This window comes from Bombus impatiens, unplaced genomic scaffold, assembly GCF_000188095.3.
Source record: "Bombus impatiens unplaced genomic scaffold, BIMP_2.2 scf_0131, whole genome shotgun sequence".
Lineage (NCBI taxonomy): Eukaryota > Metazoa > Arthropoda > Insecta > Hymenoptera > Apidae > Bombus > Bombus impatiens.
In genome coordinates, this window is record NT_176550.1 from 730,313 (window position 1) to 746,724 (window position 16,412).

General features: G+C 42.3%; 1 protein-coding gene across 2 annotated transcripts; it reads left to right on the forward strand.

Moving 5' to 3' along the window:
• The first annotated feature begins 10,003 nt into the window (after nt 1–10,003).
• LOC100744318 lies at nt 10,004–16,401 on the forward strand. Of its 2 annotated transcripts, none has more exons than XM_033318943.1 (9): nt 10,004–13,828; nt 13,979–14,220; nt 14,315–14,492; nt 14,594–14,736; nt 14,814–14,992; nt 15,063–15,174; nt 15,245–15,427; nt 15,529–15,771; nt 15,883–16,401. In XM_033318943.1, the coding sequence occupies exons 1-9, from the start codon at nt 10,744–10,746 to the stop codon at nt 15,961–15,963; spliced, it is 4,446 nt and encodes a 1,481-aa protein (XP_033174834.1). In that variant the 5' UTR covers nt 10,004–10,743; the 3' UTR covers nt 15,964–16,401. The 2 variants fall into 2 exon arrangements, with proteins under 2 accessions (XP_033174834.1, XP_003486765.1); XM_003486717.4 differs by having other exon boundaries at nt 10,015–13,840.
• The last annotated feature ends 11 nt before the right edge of the window (nt 16,402–16,412 follow it).

Sequence of the window (16,412 nt, forward strand, 5' to 3'; positions counted from 1 at the left end):
CTGGATCTTGGTCTAGCGACTGATAGGAAGGTAGAAACTTATAGTGGATCCACGGAAATCTAGATCGATGCGTGGTGGATCACGTTGGAAAAGAGGGAAACGTTTATTCGCGGGATAAAGGGGATACGAGGGAAAGCGAAACAGGGATGGAGAAACGGATAAAAGAAGATGAGATAGAAGGGACAACAGGGGGTCAAGAGAAGAAAAAATATGGGATTATGAGTTTATACCGGCTCCCCGTGGCTGGTACAAGGGGTTGTTCGAGTATTCGATTTTCAAGCGTTCCAACCCGCCAGCCGCATAACCAACGTACTATCCGCGTTGTTTCCTCCCTCTTTCTCGACATTCTGGGTGATCATAGATGGCCACTCATGAAAGTATATTGCACTTTCTGCCACGGTTTACACATTGCATTCTCTGATGATTGGATTGAAAATCGATCCTCCGCGATTGCGTTATTGGAAACGGACGCAACAACGAAACGGATGTCTGAATCCGCGCTAGGAACCTGAAAAGATGTTTTCCATCGCCTTGTTCCTTCCCGTTTTTCACATTGCTATCGTCGTTTCCCTTGCTTTTTTTACCAGCTGCCTTCTTTTCCAGCAACCTCAATCTCCAAGCCAAACACTCGTAAGCCCGTATATCTCGTTCGATCGTCGCGCAAACGATCCTTCCTTTCCAGGGAAGGAATAAACAAATAGAAACACTTTGAAAATCCGATTATGCAAGAAGGATTCGCCAAGACTCGAAAAATCATGACTGCTGATCGATATTCGATTTTATTCGTTATGGTTGTCAATGACAGGTTGGAAAGTGATCTTGTTTGAGTTTTAGCGTTTGCACGATTTTAATTTCTTCGATATTTTAGTAATTTTCTCGTAGCTAAATATTGGATATTTTTAAAGAAGAATTTATGATTTATAGGATAGATAATACTGGTTATAATGAAAGAAAAATGTTTAAGAATGGAATGAGATAATTCTTTAAATAGTGGCAAACAAACTGGTCGCCTTACTAACATTAATAATCTCTTGCACCACTAACGGAGTTGAATTTTTCCAGCAATGCTCACTAAACATTTTTCACTCAGCTTAGAATACTACTTATCCTATAATTCCTGAGCCCTCTTGCAAACATACTTTGCATAAAAATCCCCTTCTGCGATGCTTCCGAAATTATACGATTCCCCAGCATCGCCAATCTTTAAATTCAGTTCTCCGTATTCCACTATTTTTCGGCTTCTTGATTTTTCTAAATGCATATTTTAATCTACAAATCTCTGATACCACGGTAATATGAACTCCCCAACTCGACTTCATCGATTTACCAATTTCCCCAAGCTTAACTTCCCACGTTCTCTTCTTATCTTTCAACTTCTTGATTTTTTAAATTTGTTTTTTAATTTAGAACAATTTCATACTTTTTGATTCTCAAATATTATCGATTTCCCATTGTAGAATTCTTTAACATTATATATCAATTTTCGATTCTCAGCATTATCAATTCTCAAGTTTTCTATCCACCAGTATTATCAATTCGCAATTTATCGATTCTTCGGCATTGATAATTTCCAAGTTTCTTACTCTCCAGAATTACCAATTCCTCAAAACTTAATTGTTCGCATTCATCTACCACCTTTTATTTACTCGGTATTTGCTGATTTACCTTTTAATCCACTTCATGAACTAAAACTCGTGTCAGTAGCTAGCTGGTGCACGTACTTTCGTTTACCAACGATGGCATAAGACAATTCTATAATTAATTCTCCATGAGCTGCGACAAAGAGCAGGTGCGTTCGTGGTAAACCGATAATATATATCGCAGCGCGTAAGAACGTCTAGTTACCTCGTATCTCGAAGAACTGTACGAGGTAGGAAGAACGGAGGGCTGGTGGCCTGTGTTTCAGGATCTTCCGAGATGACGCTATACTCGCATAATATCCGGATTACGACCACGCGTACCATAAAATGGCTTGGAGTGGCCGGGCACGAGCGAGCAAACGCCCGGCGAGACATAAAATCCGGGGTAGAAAAATTTCCGCGTTTCTCCTCTACGTTTGCCTGGACCTTTTTCCTCTTTCTTCTTTTCGCGCATTATTTAACGTAGCTCGCGTGTCCGTTTACTCTCGTTTAACTGTGTATACTGTTATTCAGGAGCTAGGCCAGTGAACTAGTTCATGTTTAATGCGAACATCAACGCTTCTCCCCCTGGGAACGCGCTTAGAATACATGTTTCCCCATTAACGAAGGGTTGCTTGAAAAATTTAGGCGACACTGCTTTTCTCGATTCGAAAATCGATACTATGGCGAACGTCTAAAATTATACTATGTATTTTTGAAGTGATAAACAGACTCGTGACTTTTTGTTCGAGTTTTGAAGCTGTCGGATACTATTTCGGTATAAGAAACTTCCGAGTGAATATTTAATTGGTAATTACTTAGTTTCGCAAAAATATTTTTAGAGCTGACCGATGCTTCTTTTAATTATTTAACAAGATACGAGGAAGATGCTCGAGCAGTACTTATAAATAAACCGATTTAAAGGAATATAATGCTGCTTTCGTGGTAAGAAATAGATCAGACCGTAACATCCATTTCCACGTTGGCCAATAGTAGATCGGAACAACTGTTGATACACGTGTAAGCTCCAATTCGGACCTCTGTTTGTATATGTCTGTCTATAGAGCAGCGATGTAACCAACGCCTAACCCAAAGCTATCTAAGACTTAACCAGGATCCAACCGATACCTAACCAAGTCCAACAAAGATCCAAACCGGAACCCTAGCCAATGATTTAATCTGCAACTACCGGGCCTCGTGTAACCGAAACTTGGTCATGTTTCGACCAATATCCGACGTCCGATTCGATTTCTAATTGGCTATCTGCTCAATGAAGCTCTACATCATCACGATACCAGATATACCTATGCTGATCATAATTCTTCTCGCATCGCCACACATCGTATAACGCTGTTATCGTTGTGCAGACACTAATCACTAATATCACAATTCATCATCAATTCATCATAATCATCGAATATTGGCACACATCTTTATTTTCTAATGCAAAATTTCTTCATCAATTTCTACATTTTATATATATAATCAAATCTTTATAATCGTGTGAAAATGTCGCCAAATAATATGAAATTTAATCTACTTGGATCTAAACAAATGTGTAGTATGTAAATGCTATAATAAAAAGAATGGTACGCCAGTATTTTTTGATATACACACGTACCACCTCAAATAAATGATAAATTGTCATTAATTGTCCAAATTATTACTAGATATACCGTAGACGATACGTAAAATAGCTACAGGATCCAATAATCTTCTTGAACACGTATATGTAGTTCATGTTAGTAATTAATAGATTTTCCTGTTGGAATCTATTCAGATTCCTCGATTTAATAAAAAAGCAAAAAATATTACAGCGATAGAATTTTGTGGAAAATTCAAGTTATTACACGTAGGCGACGTTACGAGATGTTAGAAGGACGCAAGTAACGCAGACTCACGAATTTCTTCAATGGTACTAAAAGTATCTCCAGCGAAACACAGACCAGGACTTCCTCTGATTTTCCATTATAAATGAGACGAGGATACAACGCCCCATGCAACCGCGAATATAAACCGCAGGAACGTAAACGATCCGCTGTTTGATATTAACACGACAGAAAGAGAGGGGGAGAGAGAGAGAGAGAGAAAGAGAGAGAGAGAGAGAGAGAGAGAATCGACCGATAAATTATTGCAAACGGACATTCTTTATTCTTTTGTACAAAGCGAACAGTGAAGAGATCGTTGTAAAAGTACGCTCAATTATTAATCGTGTCACAATTTACGGTCGATAGCCGGCAGGCAACGGTGCTCGGTGTCTGTAACAGAGCGTATTGATATCCTGTCCATATCATTACCACTGGGGATACCGGGGTTATTTCACGGACATCAAAATTGCCAGGATTTACCGATTAAACTCGGTGCCTCTCTACCGGAAAGCTTAATGCAATCGAGCCTTGACAATCGAAAGCTTGCGAGCTACATGTGTTCGCGGTTCGCTCGATTGTTTGATAATCGTTGAAACGTTGTCGAAATAGCAGTACGTCGTTAGCAAATCTAGAAATATACATCGTATTTCAATTAAAACAGATCCGAACGAATATTTTTAGAAGAAGTATAAAGCCTCGGTTTCGAAGCAAAAGCTACGGATAAAAACTTAAGTTCACTGTATAACAAGACAAGTTGCAATTAATGGGTACAAAAACGATAAAAAGATAAATGTATAAAGCGGCTGACGGTATTGGAAAGCGAACGACCGTATCTGCGTGGTAAAAAGTACCGCGGGGATCTCGGGGGAAGGACAAACGGAGGAGCTTAATTGAATCTACCACGTCCATTCACGTTGATTAATTCGGTTCGATCACCGCAACGGGATACAATTATTTCATGCCAGAAGTGCTGGAAGGGACATTGCCATGTAACGGCTGTCCTGTACCCGTTTCTAATAATCATTTGCGAACGACTACGGCATTTCATATGCAAAACGATCTGTTTCTAGTACAGACTGACACGGCTACCAGTGCATGTTTGTACCTGTATATCAATTTCTGCTAGATACAAATACATTTACGCACGATCGCCGAAAATATACTACATTTTTAACAATGGATATGTAATCGTATTTAATGAAATTTCACAATGTTTCTTTTCGATTACACTCGATGGTGTGAACAGAAATCATTTCAATAATTAACTTTTATCAAGTCCCCACGCTCGAACTCATTGAATATGTCATTCATCCTCTTCGTGCTAATTAATATATAGCAAATATAACCGCGTGTTATTAATAATCGTTCACCTTTCAGGATGGCTGTATTGGAAACAAACGCACGTTCGACGACAAACCTGTGTGTTCTATCGACGATTCAACGAAAGACCGCATTTTACCAAATACGCTGGATAACAATTAATTTGATGACAGACGAATAGCAACGAATCGATCACCCCTGGTAGAATGCCCTGATGTGGATGATGATGCATGGACGTAACACGCGTGCTTCATCCCTGATTATTATCCGTGACGTGTGGAGAATCGTTGTTACTGGTAACAAACATCGAGATAATAGGCAGCCGACCTGTTTTCATCGGTAAATAGAACGAACAACGAAGATAAGGGTGATTACGTTCTCTAAATCGGCCACTCGTAGGAGGGATTCCAACTCCTCTAACTCTTGGATCGCTTGCACGATTATCAGGATCGATCTGCTACCGTTTCTGATAAATGACCATTCGGCCGTCTGCTGATCGTATGCGTTTCAGTTAATACTATTCGGGAGGACTAGTTCGGTGATCCGCAGGCGCAGAGCGTAAAACGCATTAAACCATGCCACGAGATTGAAGTGGAAGATTTACCGCGAACCAATTTCATAGCTGATCGGAGCTATCAATATTGTGGAGGAAAAAGCATTCGGAATATCGCGCGAAAGATTAAGGCGATGCGTTACTCGTGACGTAAAAATTTTATAAGATCCATCGAAATTTCTATCGAACGAGGATCCGAAGACATTTGTGAACAGAGGTTATCCGATTTGTTATCGATCGAGAAACAACGAAAAGAATTTAATAGAATGATAGAGTTTCAACAACGACATCGAATTTATACAATGAAGATTATCTTGATGGGAATTCATCTATCGATCTCTATTTGGCTGTGTTTAAGCCTGCTTTTAATATTATGCTTATCGAAAGGGTAATTGGTTCCGGCCGAATGTGACAACGTTAAAACGACAGAGAAATCGAATTTCCCGTTGGTATAAAGAGGGTGCGTCGGCCGATACATAATTTATTTCGCAGCATCGCGAAACAAATTTACGCGGCAATGTAATTTGGCACGCGCGTATCAGCGATTATTTCGTGAATCCTCGGCCTGGCTAACACGCCAGCCAGCGTGTGTTCATCAGCGAACAACTGCGGATATTACAGAAACACGTTCACAGCTTGCCGTACGTATGGACATGGAGAAGAGAGAAGCCGGGAGTCTAATTTCACGAACAGTGGATAACTTCGAGAAGACAATCTAACTATCTTGCTCACGTACGGAACAACGGTGTAACTAAGGAGATAGCCAAAGGGTTCGAAAGGGCCAACACACAAGTCGAAGTCCGTCTAAGAAGTACTTTCCCTCACGTATCACGGGTCCTTCTGTTTCCTGGGTTAAGATGAACAGATCGTGCGAAGTACAAGGCTCCCAACCTCCCTTTTCCGCTCCTCTGCGGCTATGTACTTCAGGAAATATCGTTATGACGCAGTAATAACGTTGTTACCGAAATCCATTGAACTCGAAGCGCGCTGCTACAAGTTTTAGAAACTCACAATAATTGTGATGATAAAGCATACATAAAACGATATTCGGAAAATGACATGAATGTTGCGAAGTGTAAAATGTGAGATTAGTAACTAAACTAGTTATTCTTTAATATCGAATGCTTCTTGCTTTTTTTAAGTGTAATTGAATCAATCTATTTAGAATCTAAAACATCGAGTGGTAACATTGTATTTAAATATTACGCAAATCAATCTTCTGTATTTGTAACACAGCGTAAAAAGATCCCTACTATTCTGATAAAATAAAAAAAGGCAATAACGTATATGGCTTGCTTTTGAAAAAAAAAATCGACCTGCATTAATCTAGCTTCCAAATAGAGAATATGAATACGCCGATATTGATCTGATACCGTTCATGTGCTGTTAAATGGGCGACAGTCCTATGTGTACGTTATAGCGTGATAGAATAAAAGTAGAAAAAGATCAAACTGTTCAGACGCACGCCTTTTCCACAATAAGTTCCAGAGCAGGCGCCAATGTGATAAAATTTCCATATCGAACGTTCGCTATCTCTTATCAAACAATTCGAGAATTCAGAATCATCGACGGACGCGTTCGTTTGCACATCTCGTGCAGAAAGAACTTCACGTAGAACTAATGCTTTATATTCTAATGCAACGATAGAAAGGAAAATTTCGCAAAATATGCATACGATCAAATTACCGTGGATATTAAGAAAAATATATCACCAACTAAAAATATAATTAGCCAACCAATATATTTTGAAACTTATTGTGGTAGAGGCGCATGTCTGAATAATACGATCCTTTCCTTTTTATTACTTATAATTACTTTTATTTTATTGCGCTGTAGCGTGTTCTAAGTCATTCTAAGGTAGTCGTCCACTTAAAAAAGGCATCTTTTAATATAAAAAACTTTCGATATCATCAAGTATTTCCGCTTTAATCTTCATTCAAGGGGTCAAAACAAGAAGCGTCGTCTAAATGAAGCGACGTCGTCGCCGGCGATCGACATCCCGTTTTACATGGCGGAAAACTTTTCGCCTAGTAAAGGGCGAGGAAAGTCGAGAGAGAAGGGAGCAAAAATTGTCCTGGATCACGATTAATTTGTATCCCTGTTCCCCGGGTAAGCACGACGTTGGCCCAGCGCGTACAGCTGAATAAAACATCATCGCCCGTATCCAACGGGTAACTAAATTTTAAGCAATGGCATGGCGCCGCAGCACCGACCTTTTCAAAGTTCAACGACACATCGTGGCTGGCCGCGACTTGTGGCGCTCTGCTGGGAATCTGGCATAAAAATTGTAAATCGCGGATATACCCGGTGCCCCGATACCGGAGGGAATAATCATGTATTACGATCGGCCACGAAACTTCTCCTCCATCCCCATCTTCGCCGTTTTGCTGGTTGAGTTATGCGAAAGAAAGAGAACTTGACTATGAAGAAACACGAGAAAGAAACCATGAAAGAGATCGAAGGTACAACCACAAGTGCTTCCTAAGGGCTTGGTGCTCGAACGGAACGGTAAGAGAGACAGCGAGAAGAGCCCGATGCATCGTTGACTTCTTCATTAATGGTAATGATCGCGTCCTGAAAGTCTTCGGGAAACTCGCGAAAGGAAACATCGCGATTTGTATTCAGGACACGATATGGCGTTGCTACGTACCGTGGAACCAGGGTTCGAGCCAAGCCGGGGCGGTGGGTGGATTCGCGAAATAAACTCCTGAATAAGAGGAAGAAAGAAGGAGAAAAGAGAGAAGTGGAGAGCGAGAAGAGGGTATACGGGGGTAGTAGTAGACTCTTGCGCTCCAGTTCGGCTTCCGACAATAAAAGTGAGCTAAGACCACGCACACGTTAGCATCGTGGCGTCGTTCGTTCATGAACATATACGAGAAGTAAGTTGTGAGCGTGTCTAGGTTCCATCGCGTGGAGCACTCCAGGATGCCTTTTCGGAGACTTTATTTGGCGACGTCGTTCGCTATTCGCCGTCTCATTGCTCGTAATAATCGAACGAAATCGAGAACGAATGATAATTTTCAGTGAGAATGTCACAGTTTGGAGCAGATGAGGGAATTGGGGATGAGGGGTCGTATCAAAAACGCATAACTATAACGCATATTCGATATTCTATCGCCAACCTACATACTATTGTTATCGACTACTGTGAATGATAGACGATCATGGGGACGGTGTGCGAGGTACAAAGATAAGAGGGAACTCTCTATAGGTCAATTTAAACGCGCCGTGAAGATGCGAGTATGATCGCGCGAGAATACTGCTGGTTGCAGCGCGCACGGGGTTATTTAACAATGGCCTTATTTCAAAGGCGTGCAAAGGGTATAAAAAAAATCATATATCTTGTAGTTCCTTTAAATGAAACCTCTTAACGGGAAGCGGGAATGCGGATAGCCGGCGATGCAACTTTTAATGTTGTCGAGTAATTAAATAAAATATAGGAACACCTGGCGTTTTCTACGGAGAGCATCGTCCCTTTTTCCATGGACGAATCCTTTTCACTGTACCCCGGTATTGTGTTTCATCACCGTTTGTGCAAGCATAGCGTAAATGCACGCGAGTGCGTCTGTAGAATCATGGCCGCGCATGTTATGTTTTCCAGAGGAACCGCTTTGACTTTCGAGATACCTGCCGCGTTATAAACTCTTGAGCAAACATACTTAGGTTGGTTCCTGAGGCTAAAGGCCGCTAAAGGTTAGCTCTCGCTGATGTCTTTCTTCATACTCGGTAATTGTAATTAAAAATATTTGCTTGGTTGATTTCCAAACGGGACACCTCTTTGAAAATCATGTTATCACCGAAAAATTTCATTAACAGCGAGTATGCAGCAACGACACGCTACCATCCCTGGCGAAACTTCTTACCGTGGCATTAATCGCGTTTATGGGAAAACTAACGGCAAAAGAAGGAAAGCGGAAAGCTGTTATAGCGATCTTATAACAGGAGATTATCAGCAGAGAGTCGAAGCGTCAGAATGATCTAAACCAGAAGTTTATTTGGAACTATATCGTTTAACAGAAGAAAATGTAGACCGAAGTATCGTTTGTTTTTGGAGTTTGTAATAAGAAATATTACGGGAAACCGGACGTTATTTTTGGTGGATGGCAAACAAAATACGAGACTGACGAATCGTAAAGGAACTCTGTAGCTTCATATTTGGTCCAACATGTTTCGTGTCTTATATGTATATGTGTATGAACGTGGCATCGAATATCGAATGACGTGTACGTGAGTTTGGATATTTTTCAAAAAGACGACACTTATTTGTTCGTGAGTTCGTATCGGCTAACTCAAAAGCGAGACGCTGATCATCACCATGCTGGTCCATGCCCTCTCACGGGATTAGTCAAATCCCAAAATAATACCGTGGGCGAGAGCGGAGTTTGCATATACCGTGATACAAATCTCCGCGACGGTGTACATCGGATGGTTTAAGCTGTTTGTATATAAATCCGGCGCATGGCCTATTAAGTACCTGCTTCGTTCGTCATATATATTATACTCCTATTTTAGGATATGTCGTCTTTATGTCAGAGAACAGACATATGACAAAAATCTACATCCAATCGTAAAACTACGTTCGTTCAATCCACTTCTCAAAAGATAATATAATACTTGGATATGTCATAGATACACCTGTTTCACATTCTATTCTCCTGAAATCTAAAGTAAGATTGTCAATTGAAATACCGTAAAAAAGAATCGTTTCTACGAATCGTAAGAATACTCATGAACGAAAGGTTGGTGCTCGTGGTTAAAAAGCGCGCGCGTACGGCCGTATTTCTCTGTTTTGATTTCGGACAGCGAGCGCGCAGACAGCAAGAGTGGACTTGAAAATAACCCACGGCAGGAGAAGGCCCGTCTATTAATAGTGAAGAGTGAGAGTATCTTTGTCGTGCGTGTTCGGCAGCGTCCCCGACGGTTTCGCAGCGAAATTCGTCAGTCGATTTACCGTTCCGCGATACATTCCTCGCACGTACACGCCGGGGAAACGCGTAACTCGATCGGAACACGATGTTCCGCGCAAGTTTGCGTCCGTACCCGGCAGCCGTCGTTGTCTGTTGAATTTCCCTTTTGCTTGGCGTTGGAGGATAGGCGAAAAAACATCGAGAGACCAGAAAATCGGATATACAGAGAGTCAGAGGATAGGTTGAATTAAAACCAAAAGAGAACGTACTGGTTGTAACGCGAAATCGAGAGGTGTGCTGTGTCGGATGAGAACGGAAGATTCTTCGAAGGTTCCACGAGTTTGGCTTTACCTATAGAGACGAACTGGAAGGAAGTTAAAACCACATTCGAGTGATTCTAAATAAAGAACTATGCGGAGCAGTGGATGAGCAGTGGGGCGGAGCTGGCTGCGAGAGGGAATATGCGGTGAGTAAGAATGGTACAGCGAGCCGCATGCAGCATCGAGACGAACACATTCTCCAATGGCGTACGGATCAGCGACCGGGAAGGAAGAACGTCGGACGTCGTCGCGACGGAAGCGTCCGTAGACCACGAGTCGCGTAACGTTCACGAGGCAGGACGTGGCAACGCGAGATTCTCCCTGTTCAAGTGGTTCAAACGGTCCGGTAATCGCGAATCAACGGTGGACAAAAGGCGAAAAACCATCGATAAATACGGAGATAATGAAAACGGCCGGCAACGAAGCGTATCGTCGAGCGCGGAAAGCGTAGACACGTTTTATAGTACCACCACGGTACGTAGTTTCGCCTTTCACACTGGCACCTTGAGCAGTTATAATGGATTATCGTTAGACATATTAGAACAAGCGGCCGAAGTTGGCCCCTTCGCGGCTGGAGCTTCGAAGGTTGCAGTTGGCAACAAAGAGAACGAGTTAGCGGATGTTGCCTGCACGCTACCTACGAACGCTCATTCTCATAGAAGAGACATAACCGCGAGATACTCGCTACAGCCGTCGACTACCTTCAATTCTTGCGGAAATTTACCGCTTCCCGATCGACGATTGTTGGAATCGTTGAGAAGGCTAGACGATCGAAAAAATCATTATAGCGTAAACTCCACCCGTAGAAGAGTACACGTGAAGGGGAAACGACGCGCACCGAATCCTCCAGTGACTTCGATCAAAGCAACAGAGGTAGATGCACGCGAAACATCGAGGAACAGCAGCAGGCGAAAGCGACGCGCGCCGAAACCACCGGAGAAGATCGTCGATAGTAATTCGCCTGAGAAAAAGTGCGAGAATCAGATTACCGATGGCGGAATGGACGTAGAAAAACCAGCAGACACCGAAGACGCGCAAACTCTGAGCAACGACACGCTAGTCCTTCAAGGAGGCGTTCTAATGCCGAAAAGGGAATTGAAACGAAGTACGAAGGAGAAGAACACGAAGGACACGAGTGCCAGTTCGTCGGACATCGCTGTTCTTCAAGACAACCAGACTGTGGCGCCCGGTATTGGGACTCTGAGCACCGCCATGCCACGACCTTGGTATAAACGGAGCGTCTTCGAACATTCTCGGGATTCCGGAGCGTCCAGGAGGGGCGATGTCCTCCGGGGGCCAACAAGCTCGACGATCGAAATAAAAGAAGAATGTGCTGCCACGAACACGGCTTCTTCCACGAGCTACTCCGTGGACGCGTCTTTGTCTAGGCGGAGCTTCTTCCATCGTGGCGGACAAACGGAGGACAGGAAGAAGGAAGCAAAACGAAAATCCGGCCTGTCGATTTTAACGAATATCAGCGAACTTGACAAAGAAGCCGCAGCGATCGTACAAGAAGAACAAGCACGAGCGAGAGCCTCGATGCTATTGAAATCTTCGAAATTCGTAGATGCTTTCGAAAAAAGGAACGATATGAACGAGGAGCTCGTTCAAGACATCGTCACGTCTGCAATGGAAAGTTCGTCGCCCAGACGTGGCACGCGAGCTCTGATTTCCAAGTTCAACGCCATCAGTAACATAACCAAGGTCACGGTGAATGCCAATTTCTTCGCAAGGAACGCCAGGGATCAGCAGCCGGCGAAGTTTGAACGAGACGTGGTGAGAAATGCGAAGGCCTTCGAGCATGCTAATGATTGGAAGGATCATCCAAGATTTTCGGTTCAGTCTACAAGCGGACAGGCTAGTCACATCGAGAAAGATATATCTAGATACTTTCCACCACAACAAAAGACATCTAGAAATCGGTCAGAGAATACGGAAATGGGTGAGAAAGTTTCGGGAGCAAAGGGTAGTTCGATCAAGGAGCAGAGAGATCGACTGGTCAGTGAAACTTCCAACAGAATATCGTTCTTGCAGAGTCAACTGGCTGCAAATAGAATGAACGATCAGGTCGCTCAGAAGGATAGCGCGATGTCCGTAATGGAGGAAAAAATTAGATCCAGACAGGAAGTCTCCAGTGAAAAGAAGGAAAAGGAAACAAAAGCGAGTAACGAGGACCAACGAAGACCCTTGTTTCCTCGTAGCTCCGTGGAAGCTAAGGAACACACAACTTTAAACATCTTTGAGGAACCAAAGAAGCTGGACAGACAACGTATCGATGGCGTTCAAAAAGAATTCTCGGATATATTCGACGAGATCGACAAGCAATTGCGTATGAAAGAGTTGGAGCTTATTGATCGTAGAGCGGCCCGCACAAACGCGACAGCCACTAATCAGAGAAGTAAAGTTCACGAGGAAGAAGCCGGAATATCAAGTAAGGTAACTAAAGTGCTCGATATCCTAGTCGAGGCGGAGAAAGACGCCAAGACAAAGAGCGGCATACTGCCAGAAAAATCGATAGCCGTCGAGGATACCTTTCGTCCGACCGAACCGAACGCGAAAACGAAATCGACTAAGACCAGGTCACCGTTATTGAACACCATCGAGGATCCAATTACAACGGATTTAAAGGAGATGTTGAAGGAAATGAAACACTCGTTACCAAAGCGTTCGAAGCCGGGCAAGATTGTGACACGTAACACCGACGTGACTGAGAAACTGGCTCCGGAAAAAGAGGTAGCGGCTGGCCCTAGCAAGACTACGTATTTCGTTTCCGCTGTAACGAAGGTCGAGAATATAGCGCTGCAAAATGATTACGAGCCCGACAAACAGAAGGTATCGTGTTCCGTACAAACTAGTGGAAATATACGAAGATTGAATCAGCCTTCTACATCCGCGGAACAACCGTCCACCTCGGGTTGGAAACAAGAAAACGTCCTATACAAAACATCAGGGAAGAATTTAGGTGGTTCAGGATTGGTGAAAAATACGTTCCAGCTCATACGACCACGAGATTTTGCTGAAATCGAAGCAACAAAAACGACGAGAACACCCGCGTTCAACGAAAACACTTACGCTAATGTGATCGAGCAATCGATCTACGCGAATGCGCGTGTTACTCCCTCGCCCAAACATACTGGTTCCGAGCGAAATATCGTTACGAAAATTGATAATACCAGTGAAATGCCGAAAACACCGCCCGTAATTGAACGAAAATTCATTACGAAGGAAGATACATTCGAAGGTAGTGAAGAAGGTAACTTTGATTTAGTTGATTGTCCTAGATAGTTGCGGGATTTTCTGAATGAATCATTTGTCTAAATTTATTGCTTAATGTCACGCGTTTTTCCCTGCTACCATTTTAACGCTTGTGCTTTCTCTCTGTTTGCGACAGATGACAATTCAGCGGAAAAGAATATGAACACGCTGGCCATAAACCGATTACTCAGAAAGCTAGAGGCAGCTATTGCATCTGGTCATCACCAACAAGCAGCTGGTTTAGCAAAGGAACTAGCACGGCTTAAGATCCATTGTTCCGTGATTCGGCAACGATCAGCCCGTCTCAAAGATCAGTTGATTAAAGTCAATATGTACATTGAGGACAAGCTTGCTCACCAGGGACCGATACCACTTCAGGTAAATAGCGTTACCTACTCAAATCAAGATGGCCGAGGTTTGCCAATCCATATAACGATATTAAATGCTGTACTAAGCCCAAATATAATAACAGCTGCCCAGCAGAATGACGGTGGCCGAGTTGAAAGCAAAGATACACACGGAATTCGAGATACCGACGAACGTGCAACGATGGATCATTGGTAAAAATTTAGCTGATCGCGATGAGGCGACTCTAAACGAATTACAGGCAGTAAATGGCTCTCCGGTATTTTTGTACCTCGTGGCTCCAGGTAATGATAATAATAATAGGTAAGCTAATAAAATAAATAGTAATAACAATAAGCAAACCAATAAATGTATAATGGAATATTTAATAATTAATTGGTTGCAGAATTAAGACCTGAAAATATGGTACGAGTGGAGAAAGATAATGCTGCAGAAGTAGTATCAAATGTGATAAACGATGATACAAGTACGTCTGCGGAAGTGTTACAAATTGTGGAAGAAGATCCCGAAGAAGTCAAAGAACCTCAGGTACTAAACAATTTCTAGAAATTTGTTTACCTTTTTTATATAGAAATCTTTTCTATAAAGTATAACAAAAATTGCAGGGGACAGAGGAGAGGAATACGCCAGTGGAAGTGAAGATGGATAGATACGAGGAATTAATTTCCTTGGAAAACTGTGACGTCATACCGAACTCCGAACCGATCGAATGTCCCGTATGCTTCGTTACATACGGTCCTCGTGAAGGAGTGATTTTGAGGGATTGTTTACATATGTTCTGCAGGTATACTATTAACTTCTGACTAAATTTGAAATAAAGTTATAACACATTATCGGCAAGTAATTTTTCCTAGGTCATGTATTGTTAATACGATTCGATACTGCGAAGAAGCCGAAGTGAAATGTCCTTACAGAGACTCACAATACACCTGTGAGTCTACTCTCCAAGAACGTGAAATTAAAGCAGTAAGTTAACCATTCAAATTTTGGTAAAAATAAGTGCTTAGAAAAAATTTAATACGATACGATTATTTAGCTCGTTGAACCAGAAATCTATCAGCAACATTTAGCCAAATCAATCGCTCAAGCGGAGAATAATGCTGGAAACAACGCGTTCCACTGTAAAACTCCTGACTGTCCTGGTTGGTGCATCTACGACGACGATGTGAACAACTTCCTGTGCCCTGTATGCGGCGCAAACAATTGTCTCACATGTCAGGTCGGAAAATAAAACTTAATAATTATACTTCGTTCATGAAAAGTGGAATTCAAATACTATATTGCATTAAAACAAATTAGAAAGAAATCTTTTCTCCATAGGCCATTCATACTGGTAAAAACTGCAAGCAGTATCAGCAAGAACTAAGATTATCAAAAGAAACGGATCAAGAATCGCGAAGAACTGCGGAGATGCTCGAGGAAATGGTGGACAGAGGTGAAGCACTCGCGTGTCCCACGTGTGCGGTTGTTCTGATGAAGAAATGGGGTTGCGATTGGTTACGCTGCTCAATGTGCAAGACCGAGATATGCTGGGTAACAAGAGGCCCGCGTTGGGGTCCAGGAGTGAGTAGTCGATACGTGACAATATCATCATTCGATATTGAAATATTAATATATGCAGTTGCGACTCGATTGTTTTGTTTAAATATTGATCGTATTTTGGGCGATTCGCAGGGAAAGGGAGACACGTCCGGAGGCTGTAGATGCGGAGAAAATGGAGTCAAGTGTCATCCTCGTTGCAATTACTGTCACTGAGAACCATCAGAAGATACAATTACCGCAACGACGTACAAAGAACGGTGCATATAATGAAACAAAGGGACTGCAGTGCACCATTAACCAAAATATTTTTATACTATTGTCGAAGTTATTGTATCGGAGCAAACCACTAGTCAAATGGGTTGATATGTATTTAATAACGAGTTTGATAACCGATAAATCTGGTACTGATAAGTTACATGCGTATATGTCACACACACGCTGCTTGCTCAACGATTAACCTTATCGCGGAACCGTCCTTCATGGAACTGGAAGTAATAAGAAGTAATAAAGAGGTAGACACCTCAGTTTCCAACAATCTTTCTTATTTTTTGTAGTGATAAAGGGCACGGGAGAATAACTTGTACTTTACTTAATGCTTCGTGTGCATCATAAACATATAATAAATTATAGATACAGGTAGCTTTGCAATTATACAGGCACCG

Excerpts from the sequence above, each read along its gene's own strand:
- LOC100744318 (XM_003486717.4), top strand. The coding sequence starts at position 10,744 with ATGGTACAGCGAGCCGCATGCAGCATCGAGACGAACACATTCTCCAAT. Across the intron at positions 15,175-15,244 it reads AAGAACGTGAAATTAAAGCA|CTCGTTGAACCAGAAATCTA; the intron begins GTAAGTTAACCA and ends ACGATTATTTAG. Across the intron at positions 15,772-15,882 it reads GCCCGCGTTGGGGTCCAGGA|GGAAAGGGAGACACGTCCGG; the intron begins GTGAGTAGTCGA and ends GGCGATTCGCAG.